This window comes from Epinephelus lanceolatus, chromosome 22, assembly GCF_041903045.1.
Source record: "Epinephelus lanceolatus isolate andai-2023 chromosome 22, ASM4190304v1, whole genome shotgun sequence".
NCBI lineage: Eukaryota > Metazoa > Chordata > Actinopteri > Perciformes > Serranidae > Epinephelus > Epinephelus lanceolatus.
In genome coordinates, this window is record NC_135755.1 from 18,007,285 (window position 1) to 18,034,993 (window position 27,709).

General features: G+C 40.1%; 3 protein-coding genes across 5 annotated transcripts in view; 1 reads left to right on the forward strand and 2 right to left on the reverse strand.

Moving 5' to 3' along the window:
• Nucleotides 1-2,229, forward strand: part of LOC117246245 (NACHT, LRR and PYD domains-containing protein 1b allele 2-like) — a 28,339-nt gene extending 26,110 nt beyond the window's left edge. For both annotated transcript variants that reach the window (XM_033610077.2, XM_033610078.2), the window contains one exon: nucleotides 238-2,229. In XM_033610077.2, the coding sequence (XP_033465968.2) occupies nucleotides 238-515 (278 nt within the window). In that variant the 3' untranslated portion in view covers nucleotides 516-2,229. The remainder of the gene's footprint in view (nucleotides 1-237) is intronic.
• mrpl48 (mitochondrial ribosomal protein L48) lies at nucleotides 2,064-10,188 on the reverse strand. The gene is made up of 8 exons (XM_033652009.2): nucleotides 9,977-10,188; nucleotides 8,488-8,546; nucleotides 7,319-7,350; nucleotides 7,106-7,185; nucleotides 6,165-6,334; nucleotides 4,384-4,486; nucleotides 4,209-4,298; nucleotides 2,064-2,285 (listed from the first exon to the last, which is right to left on the reverse strand). The coding sequence occupies exons 1-8, from the start codon at nucleotides 9,995-9,997 to the stop codon at nucleotides 2,208-2,210; spliced, it is 633 nt and encodes a 210-aa protein (XP_033507900.2). The 5' UTR covers nucleotides 9,998-10,188; the 3' UTR covers nucleotides 2,064-2,207.
• Nucleotides 10,189-11,182: 994 nt separating this feature from the next.
• LOC117272826 (E3 ubiquitin/ISG15 ligase TRIM25) lies at nucleotides 11,183-25,990 on the reverse strand. Of its 2 annotated transcripts, none has more exons than XM_033651907.2 (8): nucleotides 25,604-25,990; nucleotides 22,595-23,295; nucleotides 22,223-22,331; nucleotides 18,197-18,292; nucleotides 16,699-16,932; nucleotides 16,389-16,411; nucleotides 15,782-15,930; nucleotides 11,183-13,114 (listed from the first exon to the last, which is right to left on the reverse strand). In XM_033651907.2, exons 2-8 carry the CDS (start codon nucleotides 23,251-23,253, stop codon nucleotides 12,822-12,824), a joined length of 1,563 nt encoding a protein of 520 aa, XP_033507798.2. In that variant the 5' UTR covers nucleotides 23,254-23,295; nucleotides 25,604-25,990; the 3' UTR covers nucleotides 11,183-12,821. The 2 variants fall into 2 exon arrangements, with proteins under 2 accessions (XP_033507798.2, XP_033507797.2); XM_033651906.2 differs by having other exon boundaries at nucleotides 22,595-23,515.
• Between the last annotated feature and the right edge of the window lie 1,719 nt (nucleotides 25,991-27,709).

The following is a 27,709-nucleotide window of genomic DNA, read 5'->3' on the forward strand; positions in this document are numbered from 1 at the left end:
CCCGCCTGCCCCTTTGTGATGTTTCTGGGTCGGTCTTTGCTGCACAAACACTTTTAGTGGGGGGGAAAAAAAAGTAGAAAAATAATGTGAAGCTTTGTTGCTTGGACGCCTTAAATTAGGATTTTATGATAAAATGACTCAACAGTGTTGTCCCGGACACAATTGCTCCCCCTTATTTAAACATTTTTTCAGTTCCTTAACTTACTAGTTTAACTTGTGACTACTTTTTTTCTGTAGCTGCCTCAGGTCAACATTTCGTGGATCGCCATCGGACAGCTCTGATTGAGAGAGTGTATGAAACAGTAGCCATCCTGGACGAGCTCCTGGATAGAGAGTTGATCTCAAAGGCGAGCTATGATGCTGTGACAGCTTTAAAAACCACACGAGACCAGATGAGGGAGATTCACAGGTTTGTGACTGCAGCTGGAAACAAGGGCAAAGACGCACTTTATGAAATCCTAAAAGGGATGAAGAGTATGAGGCCTCTCATTTCTGAGCTTGAGGGATCTCGGTGAAAGAATGTCTTAAGAGTTTGTTTGAGACCAAAGCAAGACAACGCTAGGCCTGAAAGCACCCTAAGAAACAACATCTCCATTGCGTAGTTTGTCCACCAGATGGTGCTGATGATTTTCTTGCTGTAGAAAGTCCTGCTTGATTTTGGGCCATGACTTTTTCACACTTCTTTAATAACCAAAGCTAAAGGTAAACTAAAATGTTATGTTTATGTTGAGAAAGAAATAAGTATTTCGATTGATGTACCGTATTACATCGTATTAATATGGTTTGAATGTAAATGAATTTCTGTCTTTTTTTCTTTGTGAAACCTCTGACCTTAACTTGAGAATGTGTACATACTGAGATACACTTTTTTACAGATTTATCTGATATAATAACAGAAAATGTTTTTACTGTTTCCCTGCCCACAACATGACTTATTTATTGTATTGTCACCTTTTAAAAACAATAACTAAATTTTTAAGTTGAAGCTTTTTTACCTGTGTATATATTTTTTCTTTTTCTTTTTTTTAAATAAATTTTACACCTGATAATTGTTTCTTTGGTTTTTTTTTTGGTCTCAGCTTTTTCACACAGAAACCTAAAGTGAGTTACCCACAAGGCGGCGGTAAAGCAGGTCGTCCATTAAACGGGTGAACTGCAAAGTGCTATGTGTTCCTCTTACCTGTAGTGCTATTTATCAGTCTAGATTTTTATTTTTTATTGTGAGAGTTGCTGAGTGTTGGAGCTATCGGATGTAGAGATGTCTGCCCTCTCTCCAGTCAAACGGCACTAAATGGTACTCAGCTTGTCAAAAGTGCAGATGGCAGTGTGCAACTACTCCAAGCTCAGCTAGCACCACTGAGCTAGGCTGAGCTACAGCTCAGCCGAGAAGAGCGCCACTAATATTTACATCTTGTGCCGTCACGAGCACCATGAGTAGATGAGTAGCACACTTCCTTTTGCACAGTGATGCAGTTGGTGGGTGTAGTTAGTGATGGCCAAATGAAGCCTCATGAACCACTTTTATTTTCTGACCCTTGGTTTAAAGATAAAGGCTGAAGGACTGGCAATGAAGTGTGCTTTCAAACCTTTGTCGACCAGACAGCGCCATCTGGTGGCTTCAGAAAATAAAGACGGTGTTTCATTAGGCCTCATTGGCCATCACTAGGTGTAGTTTGGTAGAAAGAAAACAGTTCCTACACGAAACTGCTCACAACAAGGTCTGTGGATTATCTTGAGTAACCAGGTCATGATTTCTGTAAAGAGACATTGCTGTTGAGTTTTTCAAATGTATTTTCTTGGCACTCTGAGCACCACAAGCTGAGTGCCATCTAGTTCCATTATATTTGAGAGAAGGTAGACATCTCTCTGGGCGATACTTAAACACTCGGCAACTCACACCAAAAAATCTAGACTGATATGTTTATCAGTCTAGATTGTTTTTGTGTGAGTAAGAGGAATCATGTATATGTTTCATTTTTGTGATGAACAGTCACTGTTTTTAATTTTTGTGCCAAACTTTTACTCTTATGAAACAAAACTGGAGCATTAAATATGACAACGTCTCAATTTGGAAAAAAATAGGCTGGGTTTTATTTTGCATTTTCTTTAAACAGCATTCAGTTCGGGTAAAGCCAGGGAATAAATAAACAAAATCAGACAGATAGACACGATGTAATGTGTCACATACAGTTTTGAAGTCACAGTTCCTATTGGTTTATCTTCTCAATGAGCCCCTCCAGCGCTGGGCGACTCTTGAAGCGCGCTTGGTAATCAGCCTCTGAGTGCTGAGAGGGAAACAGGGATGGGAGAGGTGGGGAGATCTTTAGACGTGGGTTCTTATTCATATACACTATATGGCCAAAAATATATGGACACACCTGACTGTGTATATTTGGTCTTTCTGTGGTTTGGGATTGGCCTCATGGCTCCAATTTAATGACAATTTTTCAAGTCTGTTTTAAGGCCCAGACACACCAAACTGACTTCAAAGAGCTAGTGGCGACAAAGGCCAACTGTTGCATCACCTCACATCGCCTGTATCTCAGCCAAAAAGTTGTGCTTGAGCACACGGCAAAGACCACAACCCACTGTCAACTGACATGTACGTTCTGTACCTAACAGGATTATTATCTCAGAATTATAAGAAAGGTTCGCATGAAAAATTCTGCCCTATTTTACTGAAAATACAAAACTATTAGCTCAAGATTTGTCATGGGTAAAAAAAATCTGCTTGTTTTTCTAAATGAATGAGATTATTCTCAGAATTATGAGAAGAGTTGTCATGGAAAAAGCATCTGCTTGTTTTTTTTTTTAAATTAATGAGATGAAATAATCCCATGTATTAAAAAAAAACAAGTATTTTTTTCTCGTGAATTTTTTTGGCTCAATTCTGAGATAATTTCAGAATTATGATTAGAGTTCTCATGAAAAAATTGTGCTTGTTTTTCTAAATTAATTTAAAAAATCTCTGAATTATGACAAGAATTTCATGAAAAAATAATTGACTTGTTTTTCTGAATATATTAGATTATTTAAGAATTACAGTAGGAGTTTTTTTTTGTAAAGATATTTTTAGGGCAATTTTTGCCTTTAATTGATAGGATAATGAAGTGTGAAAGGGGTAGAGAGAGAGAGGGAGAGACATGCAGCAAAGGGCCACAGGCTGGAGTCGAACCCGGGCCGCTGCGGCAACAGCCTTGGACATGGGGCGCCTGCTCTACCACTAAGCCACCAACGCCCCACGGTAGGAGTTTTCATGGGAGAAAAAATAAGCTTGTTTTCTAAATTAACAAAGATTTTATTTAATTATTTTAGATTTTATTAGATTAACGAGATAATAATCTCAGAATTACGAGAAGAAAAAATCTACTCTTTTTCAAATATATGGGATTATTATTTCAGAATTATGATTTGAGTTTTCAGGGGGGGAAAAATCTACTTGTTTTACTGAATTAACAAGATTATTATCTCAGAAATATGAAAAAAAATTGACTAGTTTTTTCAAATTTTTGAGATTATTAAGATTAATAAGAAAAGTCTGAATGAAAACAATCCTGCCGTATTTTTCTGAATATACAAGATTATTATCTCAAAATTATAAAAATTTGATGTAAAAAAAAATGGCCATTTTACTTAATTATCAAAATAATAATCTCACAATGATGAGAAAAAAACAACGTGTTTTTGTGAACATATGGGTTTATTACTTCAGAATTATGATGAGAGTTTCCATGGGTTTTTCTGAATTAACAAGGTCATTATCTTGGAATATAAGAGTTTTTCTGAATGAACGAGAATTAACATGCTCAATCAGCCGCAAAACAGCGCACAACTAGTGCCAACTGTGCAGGACACACCACAGAAGCTGGGGTGAAAGGCGCTCACTGACAGCCCGACACTGATTGACAGCTGACTGTCAGCTTGGAGGTGAGGGCCCTTAAATCGAAGTCAGGTGACCCTTATGAACGCTGAAACAGGTTGTCTTCACTGTAACCATTCCTCCTGTTCAGTGCAGTGGTGGGGGACAAAATCCAGTCTCCCTTCTACACAAAATGTTTTGGTGTCCACATACATTTGGCCATTTTGTGTTAACTAACAGACCAACAACCTAAATTCAGACAGAGATTTTCAAAACTACTTAGATACATTTGATTTTCCAAATCTCTTCCATGATGGTGCTTCAGTATGACGTGTTGGGGCCAACTCACCTCATTCATAGAGAGCTGAACTCCCTCTGGCTGATTCTTCAAAAGAACGTCCATGAAAATGGGACACAGCGTGGCGTCTAGACAACTCAACTGGACAGACAGACAAATGACACGCTTCAGTGGTCAGGTCTTTGTACAGAGATTCCAGCGGCTGAGTTAATCAGATGAGTTTTACCTGGACGACTCGCTCGTGAGTCTTCAGCACGGCATCAGTGTACATCTTGGTGCTTTGCTCCTGCATCAGCATGACCTCAGTGCTCTTGGTGGGCAAAGCGTAGCTGCGTGTGAAAAACAATCAAAAGGTGGTCAAAGTACTTTGCTGCAACAATCACACACACGCACGCACACCAAGGATTTGAAGGTTTGTTTCTATTTAATTAATTTGTAAATGGATGTATTTTACTGGATCTTATACATCTATACAGAAGCATAATGCATTCACCGGAGGGAAATATACTGCTATGTTTTTCTGTACTGGCAAGATTATTAACCCGAATTATGAGAAAAATTCCTCGTGGGGAAAAAAATTCTGCTCGTTTTCTAATGAGATTGTCAGCTCAGAATTATGGGAAGAATTTCATGAGAAAAAAATTATCTCATGTTTCTGAATATGTGAGATTATTATTTTAGAATTATAATAGGAGTGTGATGGGGGAAAAACTTTTTTATTAACAAGATTATTATCTCAAAATGATGAGAACACTTTTCTGAATATACAAGATTATTACCTAAAATTGTAAGAAGTTTTCATGCCAAAAAATCCGCTTGTTTTTCTAAATTAATGAGATTATTATCTAAGGATAATAAGGAAGGTTTTCATGGTCAAAATCTGTTTTTCTAAATTAACGAGATAGTAATCTCAGAATTATGTGGAGATTTCCATGAGAAAAAAAACATGACTTGTTTCAACAAATATGAGATTAACATTTTAAATTATAAGAAGAGTTTTCATGGGGAAAAAAAATCAGCTTGTTTCAGAATTAATGAGATAATTATCTCAGAATTTAAAAAAAATGTTTTGTTATTTTATTTTTATTAATTATTATTTCATGAAAAAATATCTGAAAAAAAAATCTAATGAAAATTATAATCTCTGAATTATAAGAAAAGTTTTTCATGGAAAGAAACTGCACTGTTTTTCAGAATATACAACATTATTATCTCAAAAATAATGACAGGTTTTAATGGGGAAAAAATCTGACCATTTTGGGAACAAATATTTAAATAAATAAACATACAGCATTCTTGTAGGTGTACAACTTTGGATAGCTCTGGTTTCGGTGGAAAAATGCAGCAACATCGCTAAAATGAAGTTTGACAGGGCAAGAAAACTGAAGTCAGACAATCAGGCAGGTTTTAAACAAACCCACAGAATAATTAAACTCATTAGGAAGATAAAATGACACTTCCATCCATTTTCATCTTTTAAAATTAACGAGATAATAATCTCTTGAAGAAAAATCAGCTTGTTTATCTGAATTAACAAAAATAATTATCTTCGAATTATGAGAAGAATTTCATGGGGGAAAATACAATACAGTTCAGCTGGAAATAAAAAGGTTCTCTTAGATAGTGATGGCCAAATGAAGCCTTATAAACAACTTTATTTTCTGACCCCACCAGATGGCGCTCTTGGTTTAAAGATAAAGGCTGAAGGACTGGAAATGAAGTGTGCTTTCAAACCTTTGTTGAACAGACAGCGCCATCTGGTGGATTCAGAAAATAAAGACAGTGGTTCATGAGGCCTCATTTGGCCATCACTACTCTTAAATAAATTGCACTCAACATTGAGCTCCATACTATATTCATATTTGATCATCTCTGATGTATGCAGTCTTGGATTAGATCATGCATCACTGGCCCGTTATTCTTTACTCTGAACCAACACAGATTCCTTAAACAGATGAATGATGAACCTTTCATTCTACAGCTATGTCTTTTTTTTAATATCCTCACCTTTCTGCCACTTCAATGCCGAGCCGGTTGCAGAGGTTATGGGCGAACTTGGCGTAATGCTCCACAGTCGTCATGTCATGACCCGACATTTTCACATTCAGCGTGCCGTATGCTGTATCGGTCTCTGCTATGATCGCTTTCTTCAGGTGTTTTTCTTTCCTTTTCTTTTGCTAAAAAAAAAAGCAACAAAACATGAGTCATTTCACCAGACATGTATTTAACATTATCAAAACCAGTCATTGAATATCCTCAGTACCGCCACTTTTTATTCAAATTTCTGTTTGAACATGGGAATAAATTAAACACTCTCACTCTCTCTCACACACACACACACACACACACACACACACACACACACACACACACACACACACACACACACACACCACCCCGCTCTCTTTCTCTGTTTATCAGACCACACACGAAACAAGAATTAGCTAACTAGCACACCATGCAGTCCCTCCGCCACTCCCTGCTGTTAGGAGACTATCTGCCATGAGGAGAGCGGGCAGAAGCTCCGTATACGGACTCAGCAGTGGCTGTAGCGACTCAAGATCAGCCAGAGCAAACCCCAGCGACAAGTTTACAGCAGGCTTGGTCTGACCTGTGTAATGGCAGCAACATAAAGTTTGCTGATCCAGCTGGGAGTTTGCGCTGGGCTGGCGAATTCGAGTTGCTATTCGTCTGCCATTTTCTGCTTTTGTACTTCATCTTTGTTCTTCTTTAAACTGATATGACGTCACGTTACTAAGTAAATTGATTTTTCCCCCACTCCCGATAAATTGAATTGAAGCTTGGTTGTTGGCTCCACAAACGTAATCCTCAAAATTAGGTTCTCGTCACAGCCTTACATGTGAAGTCTGAATTTTCGGTGGATGGATTCTTTAAAACTATTCTGTCTTACCCGACCACAAACTGTAATACTGTTTTAATAGTCTTACCGGTTCTTTAAGCAAAAGATGTCTCCACCTCCCAATCCCGTGGGTTGGCATGGATTTGTATTGTCTTTCATGTACAGAGGCTGAGGATGACAGGAAAATTTGTCTATTTAAAGACACAATGCAAGAGTTTCTCTGATGGCAGTAAAACACAAATACAGCATTTTACATGCAAAGGACAAGTGTTTTACTCACAGCAGTCTTTTTAAAACTTACCCCAATTCGGATGCTGGATGGATGTCGTAGCCCTTTAAAGTATCATTCAAAAACAGTATTAGAAACAGAGGATTACTACCAAAAAAGTCACTTATGACCATTTTGGGAACAAATATTTAAATACATAAATATACAACATTCTTGCAGTTGTACAACTTTGGATAGCTCCGGTTTCGGTGGAAAAATGCAGCAACATCGCTAAAAAGAAGTTTGACGGGGCAAGAAAACTGAAGTCAGACAATCAGGCAGGTTTTAAACAAACCCACAGAATAATTAAACTCATTAGGAAGATAAAATGACACTTCCATCCATTTTCATCTGCTTATTCGGGGTTGGGTCGTGGGGGCAACAGGCCAAGCAAAGCACCCCAGACATCCTTCTCCCTATCAACGCTTACCAGCTCCTCCTGGGGGACCCCAAGGTGTTCCCAGGCTGGATGAGATATATAATCCCTCCAGCATGTTCTGGGTCTGCCCCGGGGCCTCCTACCAGTGGGACGTGCCCCAAAAATTACAGTGAATGTTAAAAATAAAATCACTTTGACCAGAGATGTGTGCAGAGGGTTATATATAACATTTCAGGTGCTCCCATTAGTGATGGCCAAATGAGGCCTCATGAACCACTGTCTTTATTTTCTGAAGCCACTAGATGGCGCTGTGTGTTCAGCAAAGGTTTGAAAGCACACTTCATTGCCAGTCCTTCAGGCTTTATCTTTAAACCAAGACCGCCATCTGGTGGGGTCAGAAAATAAAGAAAGTGGTTCATGAGGCTTCATTTGGCCATCACTAGCTCCCATTTTTTCACCGCCAAATAAAGTGGTTTCAATCGTCTAACTAAACGCTTGGTGTGATAACAACCTGTCAGATCATCTGAACGCTCTCGTCTTGCCCTATCAAACTTTGCTGGAGTGATGCTGCCATCTTCCTGAGCCTCAGCAGTTGCTTTGTTGCATCAAATGTCATCATAACAGGCAGAAAACAATGTTCAGAAGGGTGAAAATAATACACTGATCATGCTAAAACCTTAAGGCTTTAGATGAAAATGTACATGTGGGGATGGGGTTTTATAGTTGTTACTATGAAAGAATACAATGATCACATCCTGACAATACAGCCTTCAGTTAGGCCAACAAGAGGAATCAGGATTAAATAAGAAATGCAAAGACTTACCGGCATAATGTTAGCGCTTGATTTAACACAAATGCCTGTTGTGTGACGGACACCTGCAACTGGACAACACAGAGTAACATCAGTTTGTATATTTTTTTATGTAAGTTTCTCAGTATTGTAGAACTGCCAAATATATATCACTTTCTGGCCGTCATGGCAACTTGCGCAATAAACACATTGTGAGAGACTGCGATATTGCACTCTGGGATTTTTGGAGTTAGTTGAAAAAGAGTATCAGTGGAAAAGTGTGCCTATCATTCATGGAGCGATGCCTGCGAGCTGGTTCAGGCATTCAACTCCAGCTGCACTGATTCATACACACAAGTCACGCCTCGCTCTTTCAGTCATTTACATAACACACCCTCCCAGTTTGGCGGTCTATTTGGAGATGCAGAAACCTTCCAGCTCTCCCTCTGCATTGTCAATGCTGCTGAAACCTATTTTAGGTACCCGCCATCTTGGAAATATGCTAATTAGAGGTCCAGATGCATCTAATCATAAATATAAGCAATGCATTTCTAAAGGTCAAAAACCATTAAATAGACACCAAGCTTGCAATGGTAGCTTATCTCGTTCAGATGTTAGAGCTGAAACGTTTTTAGCGTGGCGGCTATGTTGGATTGTGTGTGTATAAGCTGAGTGTGTGTGCCTAACTTCTGAACCAGATGAGCTACAAATGCAGGCTTGGTGTCTATTTTATGGTATTTGACCATCAGTAGATTGGATGCATCTGGACCCCTACGTTGCATATTTCCAAGATGGCGGCTACCTAACATAAAGGTGTTTTTTGTTTTTTTTTTATCTTTTGGCAAACTTGATGCCTGTTTCATATTTTTAAGCAATAGAAACATAGTGAAATACTCAGATTTATAATTTTTTATAACATATTGTTATTTATTATCTCTAACTTGCGTATTACCAATATAGTCGCTATCCCAAAAAATTGAATTTACACACACACTTCCACCCAGATTAAAATGAAGAGATGAGATATTTCCATTCTGTCTCCAGACAAGTTAGAGTAAAAAATATGTTTCATTGCAAATCTGTCTGAAACCATTTTCTGGTGGCGGCCATATTGGATTTAGGTGCCATGGTCATGAGAGTGCCAATCGACGTCTTCTACTTATCTTAAACTGTACATGTACCTAAGTTAATGCTTTTATCACCGTCTTTGTAAGTTTGTGACTGTAGTTAGGACAAATGAGTAATGTCAAGACATCACTTTGTATTTTGGGGAACATTTATTCATTAAAAAACAAAACAAAAAGAAAAGTACTCGTTGGTTCAAGTTGAATCTGCACACAAGCTCGCAAACATACACGGACAACACGTACACAACGTTCGTTAAAGGCTAAACCTGCCTTTAACGCTGACTAATGCTATGCTAACATTCAAATCACTGTGTAGTGGACACAGTCCGTGCTGTAGCTATGACCTCTGTGAAGGAACTGAACCATTTGGCGGAGAAAACACAAAATATCGTTACCTTCCGAAGGACAGCGCTCATTGTTCACCTCTCGTTGTCCCTCTGTTTAACGGAAAGCACGCGCTGGCTGTTACGGTCTGATTCGGCGAGGTAGCGTACATTTAATTACGATAAAACACATTCAAAACACATGTGGTTACTGCCGCTGCTGCTGCTACTACTAACCCCGGAAGTGCTTACACAAAATTACTCCGTCCTGTTTTTATGTCCGTGGATTGAACGCGCCAGAACAAACGTTCCGGGAGGTTTCTTTTCCGAGGATGGCGAAGAAATGTCCCGCCCCACACTCCCTCTGATTGGCTAGTACTCTGTTCCCTTCGTTGGTTGGATTGGTTGGATTTAAGCAAGAGGTGTGTTCTGTTAAACACGTTTTTAATGTATGTATGTATATATATATATATATATATATATATATATATATATATATATATATATATAATGAAGTGAATGTTTGGTGACAAACAAAGGGCTGTAATTTATTTATTTTATTTATTGGGATACTATTTATTTGTTAGCATAAAACCAGCACCCCACAACGTTTTTATGTATGTATTAATTTATTTATTCTCACGAAATTTTAAGTCTCTCCTTAAAACCCATCATTTATATATAAAAGCAATTTATTAACGTTTTTTTTTTTTGGTGTGTTTCTCTTTTTTTTGTCTTAATATCATATTTTTATCTTATCTAACTCTGGTGATTTTTTTTGCTTTTTTCTGATTTTACTTATGTGTAATCTTATGTATCCTTATGTGGTATTATGTGGTCACTTTTCTAGCCTGGATCCTAATATATGATTTTTGCAGCTATTTTAGTAAAAGTGAAATGAAATGAGGGTTCAAGAGTTTTCAAGAGTGCCACTTGGAATAAAATTCAAGACCAGTTTTTTTCATAAACAAAATGGAGAGAAAAAGTGAATTATTTATTATTTTGAGATCTTTGAAAAATAATTGAAAAAAAAAATCATAAAATCCATCTTCCCATGTCTTAGCATTTGTAAGATATTTGAAAGATTGATTTGATACATTTTAATACCAATTAAGGTACCAATTTTTATTTTTTTATTTTTTTTTACCCCTTCTCTCTGCCCTCCCACAGATGTGGTCTATGGGCCATAGACCACATCTAACTGGAGTTAAGTTATGCACACTTGTGTTTTTCATTTTTTCAAAAGGACAGCAGACAACTGTGCACATTTCAACAGGCTTTATTATTATTATATATTTATTATTTCATTTTGGCCCCTCACAACGTCACTCGTATCAAAATAAAAATCAACTTTTAACATTCAAATATCCCAGGCCTAACATAGCAATTTTATTTTTTATTAAAGTGCAAAATTCTTCATCACCTGAAACTGATATTTCGAGAATAATGTATGAACTGTGCATAGGAACTTTCTTTTTTAACAAATGCATTAACTGCTTTTGAAGCACAACTATGAAAAGCAAAGACATCCTATAATCTATATAGACTGTTATTAACACATTGCATTTTTTTTTCTAATGTCATGCCAAGCAAACAAAATTTTTTTTGAAGCATCTACGCACACACACGGACGCACATCCTTACTCTTTGGCTTGCAATGTTAAACTGTAGCATGAATGAAACAATCACAACAATCCACACACACAGGACTCATTCAAGTAGTAACTGGTAGTGATGGCCAAATGAAACCTCATGAACCACTTTCTTTATTTTCTGACCCCACCACATGGCACTCTTGGTGTAAAGATGAAGGCTGAAGGACCTGCAATGAAGTGTGCTTTCAAACTTTTGTTGAACAAACAGCGCCATCTAGTGGCTTCAGAAAATAAAGACAGTGGTTCATGAGGCTTCATTTGGCTATCAATACTACTAACTACCAGTGATGACCAAATGAGGCCTCATGAACCACTGTGTTTATTTTCTGAAGCCACCAGATGGCACTGTCTGTTCAACAAAGGTTTGAAAGCACAGTTCATTGCCAGTCCTTCAGCCTTTATCTTTAAACCAAGAGCGCCATCTGGTGGGGTCAGAAAATAAAGAAAGTGGTTCATGAGGCTTCATTTGGCCATCACTACTAACTACCCTTACATGTTTGCTCTCCTTCAGGTCAAATACGTCGGCCTGTTTACAAGGATACAGATCAAAAGGCTTTCTACGGTGATGGAAAACTGGGAAACTCAAGGAATTCAAACTTTATATATATATATATATATATATATATATATATATATATATATATACATATGCTTGGAAAATTCAAGGATCCTAGTTTCAGAAGCTCTCTCTGCCCAGCACCTGTTATATCAAAAGTTCAGGTGACCAGGTGAAAGTTCTCTTAACAAATTAGATCAAAGCTAATCTTGTCCTATATTTCGTAAAATCTTGAACAAAGTGGTAGAAAACCCGGCATGGCAGGCATACAGAGGGTTTGCCAAATTCTCATTGAGGTTGTTTGAGTCCTTCCAGCCACATTCTGTCATCATACATTCACATTTGTGTGTTTACATATACAGCAAACGTCTTCTACTATAAAGCACCTTAAGTTCAGCAGTATGTAACACAGGTTTAGCATGAGATTCACATTGGCAGATTCTCAGTGCAGTTAGTTTTTAATCCAGCTGAATCGAAGCTCTGTTATCATCCAGTGTGTCGTCTTACAATATTTCATGAGGGTCTGAGGCAAAATGTGGTAGCTGCTCGGGTCCTGAACTGTACGTGGGACATTCAAAGAGAAGGTGAGTGCAACACTAAAACAGATGTTACAACCTCCCATCTGTCGCATCCACCTGCAGTTAAAGATCAAATCCAAAGTGCTTTAATAGGTGTAAAAATATACGTATACAAATCCTGGACTGGGTTAAACTCCTCTCTCTTCCTCATCCTCCTCCTCTCCATCCTCGTCCTCTTCATCATCCTCCTCTTCGCCCTCTTCCTCGTCTTCCTCCCCTGGGCTGTAAAGGTCGTCGGCCAACTCACTCTGGTCATGTCCGTCCTCGTCCTCGTCCTCTTCATCTTCCTCCTCCTCCCCCTCGCTTCTCATTTCCTCCACACTGCTGTCATCGAGGTCATCATCGTCATCGTCATCCTCATCCACGGCCTCTTCTTCGTTCTCCTCCTGGTCCTCCTCCTCCTCGAGATCCGACATATGACCTGATGGGTGGACAGAATTTTAAAAAACCTGTTTGAAAATGGTAGTGGTTTTATAGGTGTCTATAATTTCTTTTATTTCATCCACCCCATTTTATGAGGGCAGACTAAATAACAGAAACACCTCTGTATAATGCAATACTATTACACAGCACCACAAACTGCACTAAGTAACCATATGGGTGAATCAACAGCTCTCTGAAATAGTTTCAACAAAAACTAACCATTATAACATCAGCAAGTCAACGCAAAGCTAGGGCAGGAAGTTTTATAGAATTTCTAGCTTTCTAGAAAACTAGAATTTTAAAACACACTCTTCTCCTACAGCTCTCCTCTCTCTGCAGTGATGGCCAAATGAGGCCTCATGAATCACTGTTTTTATTTTCTGGCGCCACCAGATGGCGCTGTCTGTTCAACAAAGGTTTGAAAGCACAGTTCATTGCCAGTCCTTCAGCCTCTATCTTTAAACCAAGAGGGGGCATCTGGTGGGGTCAGAAAATAAAGAAAGTGGTTCATGAGGCTTCATTTGGCCATCACTATCTCTCTGTCCTAAGTCCCTCCCACCAGATGAGTCACAGGCTTGAGCAGTATTGCAGTATACCTGCGTATTTAGAAGTCCCAAAGGTATGATTTTCAATACCGTGAAAAAAAAGATGCTCCTCTTTGTATTACACTGATGGTAAATGCACCTGCATTTGTACAGCGCCTTTCTAGTCATCTGGTGACCACTCAAAGCGCTTTTTACACTACGAGTCACATTCACCCATTCACACACACATTCATACACTGGTGGCCATACAAGGTGCCACCTGCTACTCAGTTTTAACACACTTACACACCGATGGAAAAGCCATCAGGAGCAATTTGGGGTTCAGTATCTTGCTCAAGGATACTTCGACATGCAGCCTGGAGGAGCCCGGGATTGAACCGCTGATCTTTCGATTGGTGGACGACCCGCTCTACCTCTGCGAGGTACGCACAGCCGCCACTGATATGGAGATGCTGTATAGACCCCTTTACTGTTAGTAAACAGTGTGACAGTTTTTGGTGGGCGGGGCTTAGCTGGAAGCAAAACAGTTCTCCAATTTGTTTTGCTACTGAAGCTAATGTTAGCTAATGTGCTAAAAAGTTAGTGTTACAGAGAAATCCAATATTCCTCTTAATACCTCCCCAGTTTCTGATGAGGTGAACATGATAACCCTTAATACACATAACGTTTTTTAACCCTACAACAGGAAATACTTTTTCCCTAACCTGATATGAAGTGTGCGCTGCATTTTTGATGATGGCCTTCGTCCAGTCCTTTCATCTTATCGCATTTAACCATAGTTGTCTTTGTTTTTGTTGACGGGCAGTGGCGGCTGGTATGTGATAAAATTTAAGTTTTGAGCCATGACTCCTTCTATTCTGGCTCCCAATAACACAACAAGACGACATTTTAAGACTCCTATGTAGCCTACAGCCCTGTGGTGGACAGGCCTGTTTTACCTCCAGCTAACAAACTGATGTCATTGTGATGTCAGCCCTAAAAGGGTCTATTGGAGCGATGTATTGTAGTGCAGGTATAACAGGCAGCTGAGCTGAGACAGATGACAGCAACGAGTGGTGGGGATAACGTTACAGGACAAGTAAAAAATAAAAATGTCTTGCCCCTGTTTGGGAGTTTTGCCACACATAACTTTATCTTGACTTCTTCCAACTACAAAAGCAGTTTATTCCCCACATAACTGTCTTCAGAACTTCATCTCCAGTCAGCCCACTGATGTGTCGGTATCGACCTTGGCAACAAGCGTCAGGTATAAGGAGAGCTTATTTTCTATCCATTCATTATGCTATGGGCCGTAAGTATTTAAACCCATCAAGTCCAAGTCAGCTTATTGCATGTTAGAAACAGCATTGTAGGCAACATTTTTTCACTTTACACAAATATCATCACATACCGTATACCCTACTAAGAAGGTATAAAAAAAATAGATACCGCCCAATTCTAACTAGTCATTCGTTTCAATCTCAAATATAGCAGCAATTCCTTAAGAGTTACCGTCCTGCTTTCTTTGCAGATTTGTGGGCCTGTAAAGTCTTTTGAGATAGCTACATAAACAAGAACTTGAATGAGCCGCAGCTGTGAGCCTTTGGCTCCAGTTAGCACAAGACTAAACTATCAACATTTTTCTCCATCTCTGAAACACTTCACCAATATTGACATGTTTTATTTTGTTCACTGTCAGACTCTCCTCTAGACTCTCTTTTTGGTAAGTCTGTCTTTCTTTTTGGGGTTGCTTTGCAGTGCAGGCAGTTGCTGCCAATGCTAGGACAGCAAATTTCTCAGCAGGATTCTCCGCCATTGAATCAGGCTTTCACCAAAGGGACGTGCACGAGCGTCTGCATTTATAGAACAGCCAATAGCAACACTCTCTCTCTGAAATGACCTGTGATTGCCCAAAGTCTACCGTCACAGGCTGGATTTTCTAAAGCCTGCAAACAGAGCCGAGAGGAGGTGCAAAGTCTAGTCCTCTCTCAGAACACTTAAATTACAATATGCTCAAAGTTGACTATTTAAGTTCTGCCCAACGACAGCAAAAAAATCTCGCCTATCCCAGCTTTAATAAACTGGCCCATAAACTAAAGTGTATGATTATAATTGTAAACTGTAAAATGAAAGCTCCTTACACAGGGTATTAATGACAGCAACAATTTGGCACGGTAGTTCCTCCTCAACGAACTTCCTCATTTCTTCCTCCATCATCACTCCAAGAACCTCTGTCTCCATGTCAACGTATTCGGGGTAGAACATGTTTTTCCGTAGCTGCCTACGGCACCTAAAACACACACATCATGGATCAAGGATCAAGGCTTTTTTTTATTTAACTAGACTCACATTTTTATTTTCTTTCCATCTAATAATCTACATACATGTCAAAACAAATATAGAGCTGCAACAATTAGTCGATCAATCAATTAGTCTATCAACAGAAAATTAATCCGCAACTATTTTGATGATTGATTCCTTGTTTTAGTCTTATTTTAAACAAAAATGCCAAACGTATGCAGGTTACAGCTTCTCAAATGTCAGGATTTGATATCATTTGTGATGTATGACAGTAAACTGAATATCTATGGGTTTCGGACTGTTGGACAAATAACCCAAGCAACTGAAATAAATCACACTGAGCAGTGGAAAAGCGAGTAATCTATCAAGAAAATGATTAGCAGATTAATCAATTATGAAAAAGAAAAGGTAGTTGTAGTCCTGACTAAATGTAAAAGCAGTACTTACTGTTTTCCTGTTGTCTTGTACGCCTGAAAGAGGAGCAAAAACAGAAGTTTGGAAACATAAATCACACACAAAGTAGATAATTATAAAAATTAATCAAGGTACAGAGGTAATTTATTTGTGCAGCCCCATGAATAAGGAGCCATTTTTTGTTTTTGTAAGTATTAAAAAATGTAGCTGTCATAGTTTTATTCACTGCTGGCTGTAAAGCTGAGCTACAGTGTTTTTGTATACTTTGGAAAAAGGTTGGCGGTGATGTAAGGTGTGTGTGATTTCCATTTAATTGGCCAAAAGTGTTAAGCGATCGTCTGACCTCGATGAAGCGGAAAGGGTCGTTTTCCTGCATGAGGCTCTCGATGCCGCAGCGGACCTCCTGGAGGCGGGTCTTGTCCTGACAGATCCTGAAGATGTTCTTCTGAATCGCCGGCCCGTTGGTGTCGCAGTGAGTGCGCGAGCACTCCCGCAACCTGCCGACGAAGCGGAGTACTTTGGCCTTCATCTCCTCCCCCAGCCTGTTCAAGCACTGCTCGGAGTCGTCCATAAACTTCTAGATGAGGGAAGCCATGAGGAGGAGAAGAGGAAGAACACTGGATGTAATCAGGATGCAGTCATCTTTTATTGTTGGCTTGATTTCAATTTTGAGCATCAAACACTTCTGTTGATCTTTTTAATTCCCCATTTTATGGTGGAAATGTCTTTTATTTATGTAAAGAGGCAGCAGGTGACAATTCAAAATCTAAAAACATAATGGAATATAATGCAGTGAGGCCCTCAGTCATTCTGTATTGCTGTCAAATATTTACTCTCCTGAAGATTTTCTCATGTAATGTCATCTCTGCTGAGTCAACACACACACACCCACAGTTTACTCTTCTATTGTCATTTGTGTCTTTTGTTCAGGGGAGTTATCGGCGCCTATTCACATCAACGATAAACGATTTAACTCATTCATAAACCCCTGGACTTTAAGAGCTCATGTTTCAGTGAGATTTCTGCTCATATTCAGAACTTCCTGCACCTTCAACACATATCTAAATTAAAATCTAATTTAATTGGGACACCTCCCACTGTCATCCCTCATTACCCTTATAATTAAAAGGTTAAATAAGTGTTATCCTAGCACAGTTTTACATTTAATTTTTCAATGTATCCTCTTACAGCACAGAGAGCAAACACACAGCTACTGTACTGGTGCTGTCCATGGTGCTGAAAAGGTTGACGAAATGACTACAGAATATTTTGTTTGCAAGGAATATAAGCAAAAACAAAAAAAAGGAATTAAATAACATAAAAGAAGCATTTAATAAGCTTGAATCAACATACTGAGTACATAATGTGTGAGAATTAACTGTGTTTCTTGGTCTTACATCGCTGTAAATTGATTATATGGTAGTTTTGGACTGATGGTTGGACAAAACCAACAGACTTGATAACGTCAGTTTAGGCATTTTTCATTGTTTTCTGATGGTTTATAAACCAAATAAATATTCAAGTACTCAAGAAAATAATCTGCGGATTACCTGAAAATGACGTAATTGTTAGTTGCAGCCATAATCTACATTCAGATACTGCACATAGCTTCCATGTCACACTGAACCTACATTACTTAATGAAAAACTAGTGTAAAATAATTCAATTCACAATTAAAATTTAAAACTGTAATCACTGTAATTACTTCAAACACTGATCACAAAAACATTACAAGATCAAATACAAGTTGTAGGAGTTTCAGGTGATAAAACAAATGGTCAAATATTCAACTGTTTAAAAATTTACTAGCCCTGTTTAACGTCTAATGTGCGTCATCGTACCTTGTTCTGTCTCTCCTTCTCCTTCTGCTCCTGGAGTTTTTTCTCCGCCATGCTGAACTTCCTTTCAACCCTGTACAGCTGCTTATCCAGCGTGCCCTGGTGAACACAAGGAGGAAGGAAGTGCTCAGTGATCATGATGTCGCAATAGACTTTAAGGTTTTAAATATTCCAAAACACACATCTCTCAGAGTGGTGGTTGGAGGTGTGATTGATCACTGCTGTGCCAATGTCAGTGCCAATTATAATGGCTTTCAAAAGTCATGTTTCAGCCGAAACCCATTGAAATATCTTGTCTGTACATTTGTTTATTTTTTTCCCCTTGTTTTCAACGGCATAACAGCTGCAGTGCATCCAGAGTGGAATACCAAAATACAAAAACCTGCATGTCGTCCATTTTTATACCCCCCACCTCCCCACCCCCCCACCCCCGGGGAAAAAAGGTTGTATAAAACTAAAACGAACCAAAAATGAACCTGTAGAGCCACCAGCTCTACCAGCGTACATCTTATTTTCTCCAACTGCAGAAAACTCAAAAGATCACCAGACCACCGGACATGTCTGCTTCCACTTCATAAGTGTAGGGTGTCTAACAATTAAGGAGGCAAAGGCCATACCATTCCAGTAGTGTCTAGGGAGAGGTATGTTCTCTGGTACTACTCTGAAAAATTAAGCATAGCGTTAGTTATCAGCGTTAGCCTACTGCCTTAGGCGCATGGAAGGGCAGGGAGGTTTGCCTTTCTGCCTCAGGCTTTCCTCATTTGCACGTGGAAGGGCAGAGAGGTGGGCCCTCTCTGCCTTAGGCTTCACACATAGGTGCATGGAAGAGGCTTTCTGCATAGGCCCAAAGAAAGGCAGAGAGGCCCCAGAACAGAGCCGTACCACCAAATATTATACTGCAAATGGAAATAAAGTTTTCTTTGACAAAAGTGGTCCTGACTGAACTGCAATTAGTGAGGAAGGGGGAACTCTGACTTCTAAAAAAAAAAAAAAAAAAAAAAAAGTATTATACGTCAATGTCCAGTAGTTATTAAGATTTGGACAAGTCCAGAAAGTATGAATGAGGGATCCTGTTACTGTTCTGCATCTGTTGCATAAGGGATCTGTGTCCCTGGATAAATGTTGGCTAACTTTTCTTTGTACAGATGAAGGCGGTGCAAGACCTTAAACTGTAGGAGGCCATGTGTGGAGCAAATTGAGGAGGAATGAACTCTTTGAAGAATGGACTGCCAGTCGCGATCTGTGATTTTGGAAGCCAAATCATTCTCCCACTGGGATCTAATAGTATTTGTTTAGTATTTTTCGGGACATTTTATGCCTTTTGTTGAAGAGCTGTCAGTATTATCATTACATTATTTTAACATGGACCCAATGTTGCTCAGGTTTACTCTGTGATTCTGTTGGATTTCAGTGTGATTTCAGTGAATGTCTGTTTAGTCAATGTCCCCACAGTGTTGCATGACCAGGGAGAAAACTGTTGGAACTAGAGATGCACAATATATATTGGGCCGATACTGAAACATTTTTATAATTAATATAATTATTCCGATAATTAAAATTATAGCCGATAAATAGCGCAGATAATACGAAGCTATTCTGCTTTCATTGATTTAAAACAGGCAGCATCTACACACCCGACACAGTGGGTGACAGTACATGTACCTTTAAACTTGGTTAGCGAGCCACCAATTAACACAGAGAAAAGGGATAACAACAACTGCAGCACGCCGTCTAGAGGGTAAAAGATGTCGCGGTGTGGACGTCTTTTACAGATCCAGAGGAAGACAACAGGATTGCACTGAGGGTCTGATCTCCGACTGCCTGACACAGGTTAGACACAGGGCTGAGGGATCGTCTCCTGAATGTTAGCATGAACTAATTAGCAGCAGCGGCTTACATCCAACACCGAGCTTTTAAAAGGCTCGGCTCTATTGTTAAATTTACTAATAACTGTACACATGTGATGCTACAGCTAGCCATTATTTGTATCGTTCGCTGGCAACCCAGTCTGGAGTACGTCTATCTCTCTCTGGCCGCTTTGTCTGAGTCAAGTGTTAGTGTGTGAGATGAATCAATAGCGCATCCCTATTCTACTTGGTACTTGTAGGCCAATGACAATATAAACATTTCAAACACCAGATGTAATGCGGACCTGCCAATGTTCATATGAGTCAGCTGTCAGTGTTTGCCTCTGTTGGGAGAGACTCCACTCTGCAGTGTAGTTTATACACTTTACTGATACACCAGAGAATTACACAGTAACACTGGGCTTCATCATTGCCCTCTTTCTGACCGTTAACTATACATTTAATACTGATTAAAGTCATTTTACTTTCACATCCTTGTATTTATTATGTTCATCTGTAGTGTAGGGTTATAGGAGGGGCAGGATACCCCAGAAAATCTCCCTCTTTTTCACAAACAGCGGTTTGTTTAATCCAGCAGAAACATGTGGAGGATCTTTCATTACTGTCCATCTGGGAACCAACAAAAGAAAAAAAATGGGCAATTTTAAAAGCATACTGCCTTACTGCTGAAATTGAAAATAATATTATATACTAAGTTAAACTGAAAAGGTCACTGATTATTGGTCATTTCTGTGTGACGCCACTTCTACAATATGTTGAATTCAACAGGTTTCTGGACTGAACATTCAGCGCACTGACCTGGAAGCCTCTCAACTGCACACTCTGTTCAGGAGAATGGAAGCACAGGAAGTGGATTTAATTCTGCTATAGAAACACCCCAAAGTCATATGACTCTGTCATTCATTCACGCGCAGCCATACACACACTACAACAACAGCAACTGACAGCATTCATTCGTCAGGATTCCAGACTCGTCACAAGACTTTGTGTGAGCCAAACAATCAAGAGGTGGTGAAGCCGAATGGCGCAGGCTACAAAACACAGAGCTCCTGCACAGTTGTTTCTGAATACAATGCTCCTACATGCTGAAAATATCATTATTTATTTTAAGACAGGGATTTTGTGTTGTTTAATTAATTCCAACCACAAATATGACTATGAGGGATGTTAAGCGGGATTCAGAAACTGATAATGGGACCGACAAATCCCAACTTGTGCTTTCTGAGTAATTTGAAAACCTTTAACGACGTGAGTTTCCTAAATTATTTACCATAATACTACTACTACTGCATAACTAATGCAATATTGAGTATCTTCCAGTACTTAATCCCAGTCCGATACTTGTATTTTCCCAGATAATACAGATGCACAGTGCTCACTTCAAGTGCTTTAAAATTAAAATCAATCCAATGTATAGTCTATTCCTGTAATATGAATAGCTCTGAAATGCATTACGAAAAAAATCCCTGCATCAAAGCTGTTCCTTAATGTTTCTTTACTTATATATTTTACAAAATTAAGTATAAAATAACAAACCCTCTCTTTAATGCTGTGTCTCAAGAGAATTTATCTGTCCCTTTAAGAGATTATTCCACAGTGTTATTTGCTTCAGTGGAGCCTCTGCCTGACCTACGTGAACAAATGGCATTTCAGAGTCATCTATACATCTTTTGAGCGGATTAGGCTATATTAATAATAAATTACTCTAGCTGGCTTTTTGAGTGCGGGGCTTTTGCTGCATTTGCAGTGACGGGGTGAGTGTGGTTGTTGTAAGCTCAGCTCATTCATTCATTCATTTTCGGCAACCGCTTATCCTGTTAGGGGTCACGGGGGTGCTGGAGTCTATCCCAGCTGACATTGGGTGAGAGGCAGGGTACACCCTGGACAGGTCACCAGACTATCACAGGGCTGACACACAGAGACAGACAACCATTCACACTCACATTCACACCAGAGTCACCAATTAACCTGCATGTCTTTGGACTGTGGGAGGAAGCCGGAGTATCCCGAGAAAACCCACGCTGACACGGGGAGAACATGCAAACTCCGCACAGGAGACAGCTTGTGTAAAACAAAGCCAATCCCAACCAATAAAAAATGCCTTGATTGTCCCCGACACCAATCCTTGAGATAAGATGAGGACATCCCTAAAAACGTGTACCTTGAGATCTTTCATCGTGTTCTTCAGGGTCTTGATTGTGTGTCCCGAGTGTCCTCCTTCTATGGTACAGGCGTTGCACACGCATATCTTGTCATCCATGCAGTAATATCTGGAGTTGCATATAAAATAAAAACAGGACTCAGATCAACCTTGTGTATAACAGATCTTCTTGAAATGCAGTATTGCACTCGCTAATGAATACTGTTTCATTCATCCAGTTGTTTGCTGCCAAATAGGTGGATGGTTGTTGGCAGTGACAGTAGTTTAAAACTTTGTGGCACTGAGGAAAAACAAATATCACTCCAAGATGAAATACCCCCCTTTTTCATGATATTACTAACACAGCAATATGTGAGTGCACGTGGCTCCTACCTGTATATCTCATCATGATCCGGGCACTTCCTCTTCCAGAAGTCGTTCATCGGTTCTGTCAGTGGATGCTCGCGGAACGCCGGCAGTTCCAGATGTGGCTTCACATGCTCCTGGCACATTGACACCTCACACTTCAGGCACGTCTTGACCGCAAACATCGATGACACAGCAGCAGTAGCTGTGGCGGCGGCGGCAGCAGCTTCCTGCTTGTCACCCTCTTCCTGAGAAACAGAGGCAGGGGAAGACCCTTCCCCAACCGCACTGACGCCTGATGCCTCGGCGGCGACTGAGGGGCAGTAGTCACATGGAACAGCTGACACACCCCTGGCTTGCTGCGCTGACAGAGATGTTGACAGCAGTTCTCTGGACTTTAGAGCTGTAGCAGCAGCAGTGGTCGCTCTGCGTCGGTGACGGTAGTCGTCAGCAATATTGGCTAATTTGAAGTTTTTCTGAAAGTTGGTGCCACACCGGTGGCTGTCGCGGCACTCCGGGCAGCGGAAGCGACCTCGATCCGCTTGCCGCTTTAGGCGGTCCAGGCAGGTCTTGCAGAAGTTGTGGCCACATGGAAGCAAGTGGGGGTCGCGGTACAAGTCCAGGCACACCGGGCAGGTGAGCTCCTCTTGCAGGACGCTGGACTGCTCTGACTGTGCCGAGGCCATGTCAGTATTCAAACTGTGAGGTCGGGTGTAGGTGGTGGGAGGCTGAAAGGTGTTGAAATGGAAAGAAGTGAAAAAAGGGGATGAGGGAGTGGTGGGGATACGAGATAAGATGGTTAAGATGAAAACAGAGATGGAGGTGGGTAGAAAAGGGAGAGGAGTGTGTAACTGGAGAAACAGAGAGGCAGAGCAGGTGGAGAGGGAGAGGGAAAGGCAGCTGCAGGTTTCCTGATGTAGAACTTCACCACTTGTAGATGTCAGGTTGCTGAAAGATCAAGTGATGAGAGTATCAATTCAGCAATTAGTTGACAATTTTGTTTTTATTTGACATTTTGAAGAGAGTTAAATATTATTTTGAACGTTGATTAAAGGAGCAGTGTGCAGGATTTACTCGCATCTAAAAAGGTGAGGACTGACATCTGCAACCAGCTGAAACTTCTCCAGTGTGCCGAGGAGGAACTCCTGGTTGGAAGTCATTCAGTGTTCATTGTTTAGGAGGCTTTTGCCAGAAGCCAAATTTTTCGAAGAGGTCTCTTCCTCTCCAAAAGTAACGAACCAGGTGATTACAACTGATATAAACTCAGAATAAAAGAGTTTTAAGTTATAATTCAGTGTTCCTCCTGTTAATGTGTGCTTGCGTTTTTCGTCTGGTAACTTTGTAAATGTTCGTGGGGCGTCAGTGGCTTAGTGGTAGAGCAGACGCCCCATATACAAGGCTGTTGCCGCAGCAGCCCTGGTTCAACTCCAGCCTGTGGCCCTTTGCTGCATGCTGCAGCATTTGTAAATGTTCGAGGTTCGAACTGCTGATTTTCGGATCAGTAGACGAGACGCTCTACCTCCCAAGCCACAGCTGTCCCAACTTAAGATCCACACGTTCAGGAGGTTTTAAGCCGAAGCCAAATTATCCACACAGGTCTCTTACACACCAAAACAAACGGATGGATTCGAGAAGCTGGAAACTGCAAATGATTGGTACTCATACTTAACAAAAATATCAGAAAAGTTGGTGATATATTTTCTGTCGATGGATTAATTGACTTGTGGTTTCAGGCTTGAATGAAAACAAGCTTTAGCTGCATCCATGCTACCTTAATTATATGATTAAAGCTAAAACACGACTTAATTAATTGCTTAGACTGTAGGTGTTCAACAGGGGCGTCTGTAAGAGTCCTTAAAGTTAAGTCAAGGGGGCCACCAAATTATTGTCAGATAACTTTTCAAAGTACTATAAGATTTTCTAAATATAGATATGTCTGAAAATGCACCTTAACAGGAATCCAACATATTATTTGCAAAGATGCACTAGCCTATATGTAAAAGAAAAACAAATGTTTAATTTATAGTACAAAACTTTGATGATAGGCAAACTGTTCCTGATGAATCCATGATGTATGGACGCATGAATCTGCCAATTATTATTTTAATAGCTCAGTGTTGTATGCACCAATATAAAGGTATATTTATACATGGCACTTTAGCCCTTACACATTAATGTAGGCCAAGTTTAATATGCAACTCAATTTTATATATGTAATAGGGGTCCCTGCTCAGTGTGTCTTTGAGCTGAAGGGTCCTTTGCCTGAAAAATGTTTAAGACCTCTGGCTTAGGCAATTAAACAAGCAATTTGAATACATTACCTGGGGCTTTGGGGACGTATAAGACTTATAGACTTTTTAATCACAAAATAATCAACTGATTAAGTGAGACTATGGTCTGCAAATGGCTTTATAATGACAACTGTTAGCGGCAGCTGTAAATGTGCTCAGGCCTTTAGTAACCAAGTAAACGTCCTTATTTCGACCTTTTTGTGAGCACATGTGAAACTGATTTGCCCGCCAACATCACCACTTCCTTCTACATGAATGTTCCTTAATATAAATATAGAAATGAAACCAAAACACAGTGTGACTTCAGGCCTTGAGACAAGCTCCAAAACGGGGTCTGTTGCTGCTCAGTTAAGCTTATTGTACACAGCCTGCTCAAAGGCTATGACCTCAAGACAACGTGGAAACCTGCCAACCTGCCCTGTGCTGTTTACATGAGACACAACGTGGTGTCCCAGTCAGTCTGCTGCTGTGGTTCCCAGTGCTTCACCTGTCAGAGACTGAGACATGACACACAGGCCTGTGAAGCTGCTCTGGAAACCGTTACCCCTTATTCACACCTACCGCTTATTTAGCATGTTACCTCTGGTGCTAGCTACATTAGTAGTAGGTTAACGGGTCAACCGACAATTAGCTGACTTGCCTCCCTGTTAGCTCCTCTAATCTCCCCCTGGCTGAGTTGCTGGGATGGTGATGAGCTAACTTAAAGCAAACCACGACACACAGACAGACTGTTAGCGCTGCTTACCTTTAATATACGTCCCAACGTGTTGTCTTGGTACAAAGCTGACACTGGTTTCCAGAGCTGTAGCCGTTACAAGCTATCTGTACCACAAACGATGAGGCTAACGTCTCAAATCTCGAAGCCGCCGTGCACCTGTCGTTCTGGGGCTAACATGATACCGTGAAGAGCCGGTAGCGCTGCTTGCTTTTTTGTTTTTTGGTCCCACGAACAGGCCGGTTTGTTTGTAGAGAGTCCGAGGAAACCGTCCAGTCACCGGGCATTTAGCTCCTCATCTGGAGTTTTCGGCATCTGACACAAAAGGGACGGGTCGACACACACCTGTGCGACGGACAAACGGACTACTGGCTAACTGAAGCTGGGCAGCTTGATGCGGGGGAAATGCTGCCTTCAGGGCTCCTCGGAAATTCCGCCGTTACACGATGTTAACCGTTGACGAATGAGGGCGCTGTTACATGAGCGCTGTCAAGTTGGTGTTATTATTATTATTCAGTTTTTAACAGTAGTGGAAGTAGTATTTAGATCAAAGCACACAACACTGAATGAAACACACAGTTGTCTACTTTATTAATGCTTTTTTGGTTGTGACGGCTTTTTTGGTTTGTGAATTGCAGCAGTAGACATTGAATGTGACATCTATGCACTATGCATGTCATCACTCTAGCATGTTTCTGATTGAAGGACTAAGAGCTGTTGCAGCCATCCCCTACTAATACAGCAATACAAACACGATCCATTATATGTAGAAGTTCTGCATGAAAAATTCTACTTAATAAAAAGCACTGCCTCCCTGTGACTGATATATTTTAATAATATATCATGTTTGGACATTATCTGTGGTGTCCCCCAGGGGTCAGTTTTTGGCCCTAAATTGTTCATCTTACTATATCTTATCTTACTATCTTACTATATCTTACTGACGACAACTCTGTCTGTGGGTGTGTGTGTGTCTGTTCCACGTTTTTCTCCTCACTGACTTGGTCAATCCACGTGAAATTTGGCACAGTGGTAGAGGGTCATGGGAGGATGCGAATGAAGCAATGTTACATCAACTGGCCAAAGGGGGGCGCTATAGCAACCCACTGAAATTGCAAACTTTGAATGGGCATATCTCATGCCCCCTATGTCGTAGAGACATGAAACTTTGCACAGAGACGCCTCTCCTCATGAGGGACAAATTTGTCTCAAGAACCCATAACTTACGGTTATATAGATTTTCTGACATTTTGAATTTTTTGAAAAACACTTCAAATCGATCTCTTCCTAGGAAGTTTCACCGATCTGCGTGAAACTCAGTGAACATAATCTAGGGACCAATATCTAAAGTTCCCTCTTGGCAAAAGTTGGAAAACTTACTAAAACTGAGCTTCTATAAAGCAATGAATATTGTGGAGGGCGTGGCTCATCACATAAAGGTGTATAACATCTCAAGGGTTTCACCCATCACCACGCAACTTTGTAGGCATATGACCACACATAATCTGAGGGGACCCCTCCATTATTGACCCCATCAAACAAAATGGGGGCGCTAGAGAGCTAATTTCTTATCTAGGTCTAACCGCCATATTGATTTTTACTAAACTTGGTAGATATGTAGAAGAGGACGCCTCAAGGTGACTGGAGAAATTTAACTCTAATTGGCAACTGGGTGGCGCTATAACAACAGAAAAATGCTTAAAAATGGCTAAAATGCAACCGATCGCTGTGGCTCCCCCTGTGGCCCAATGTTGTTGTTTTTTCTAATTGTTGGTATGACTAAGTCATGGTATGGTATGCTGTACATAATCACGGAAACTGTCAGTGTGTCATTCTGTCAGTCAGTCGTTCTGTCTGTCCCACGTTTTTCTACTCGCTGACGTAGTCAAACTATGTGAAACTGCAAATAGGCATTGAGGATTGGCATAGGTAGAAGGTAGTGTTGTCACGATACCAAAATCTTTGTTTCGGTACCAATACCAATATGAATTTCGATACTTTTCGATACTCTTCGGTACTTTTCCTAAGGAAAAGTCCTTTTGGATACAAACCTTTAGAACAATAAATAGTAGGGGTGTAACGGTACCAAAAAATCATGGTTCAGTAAGTACCTCGGTACGGACGTCACGATTTGGT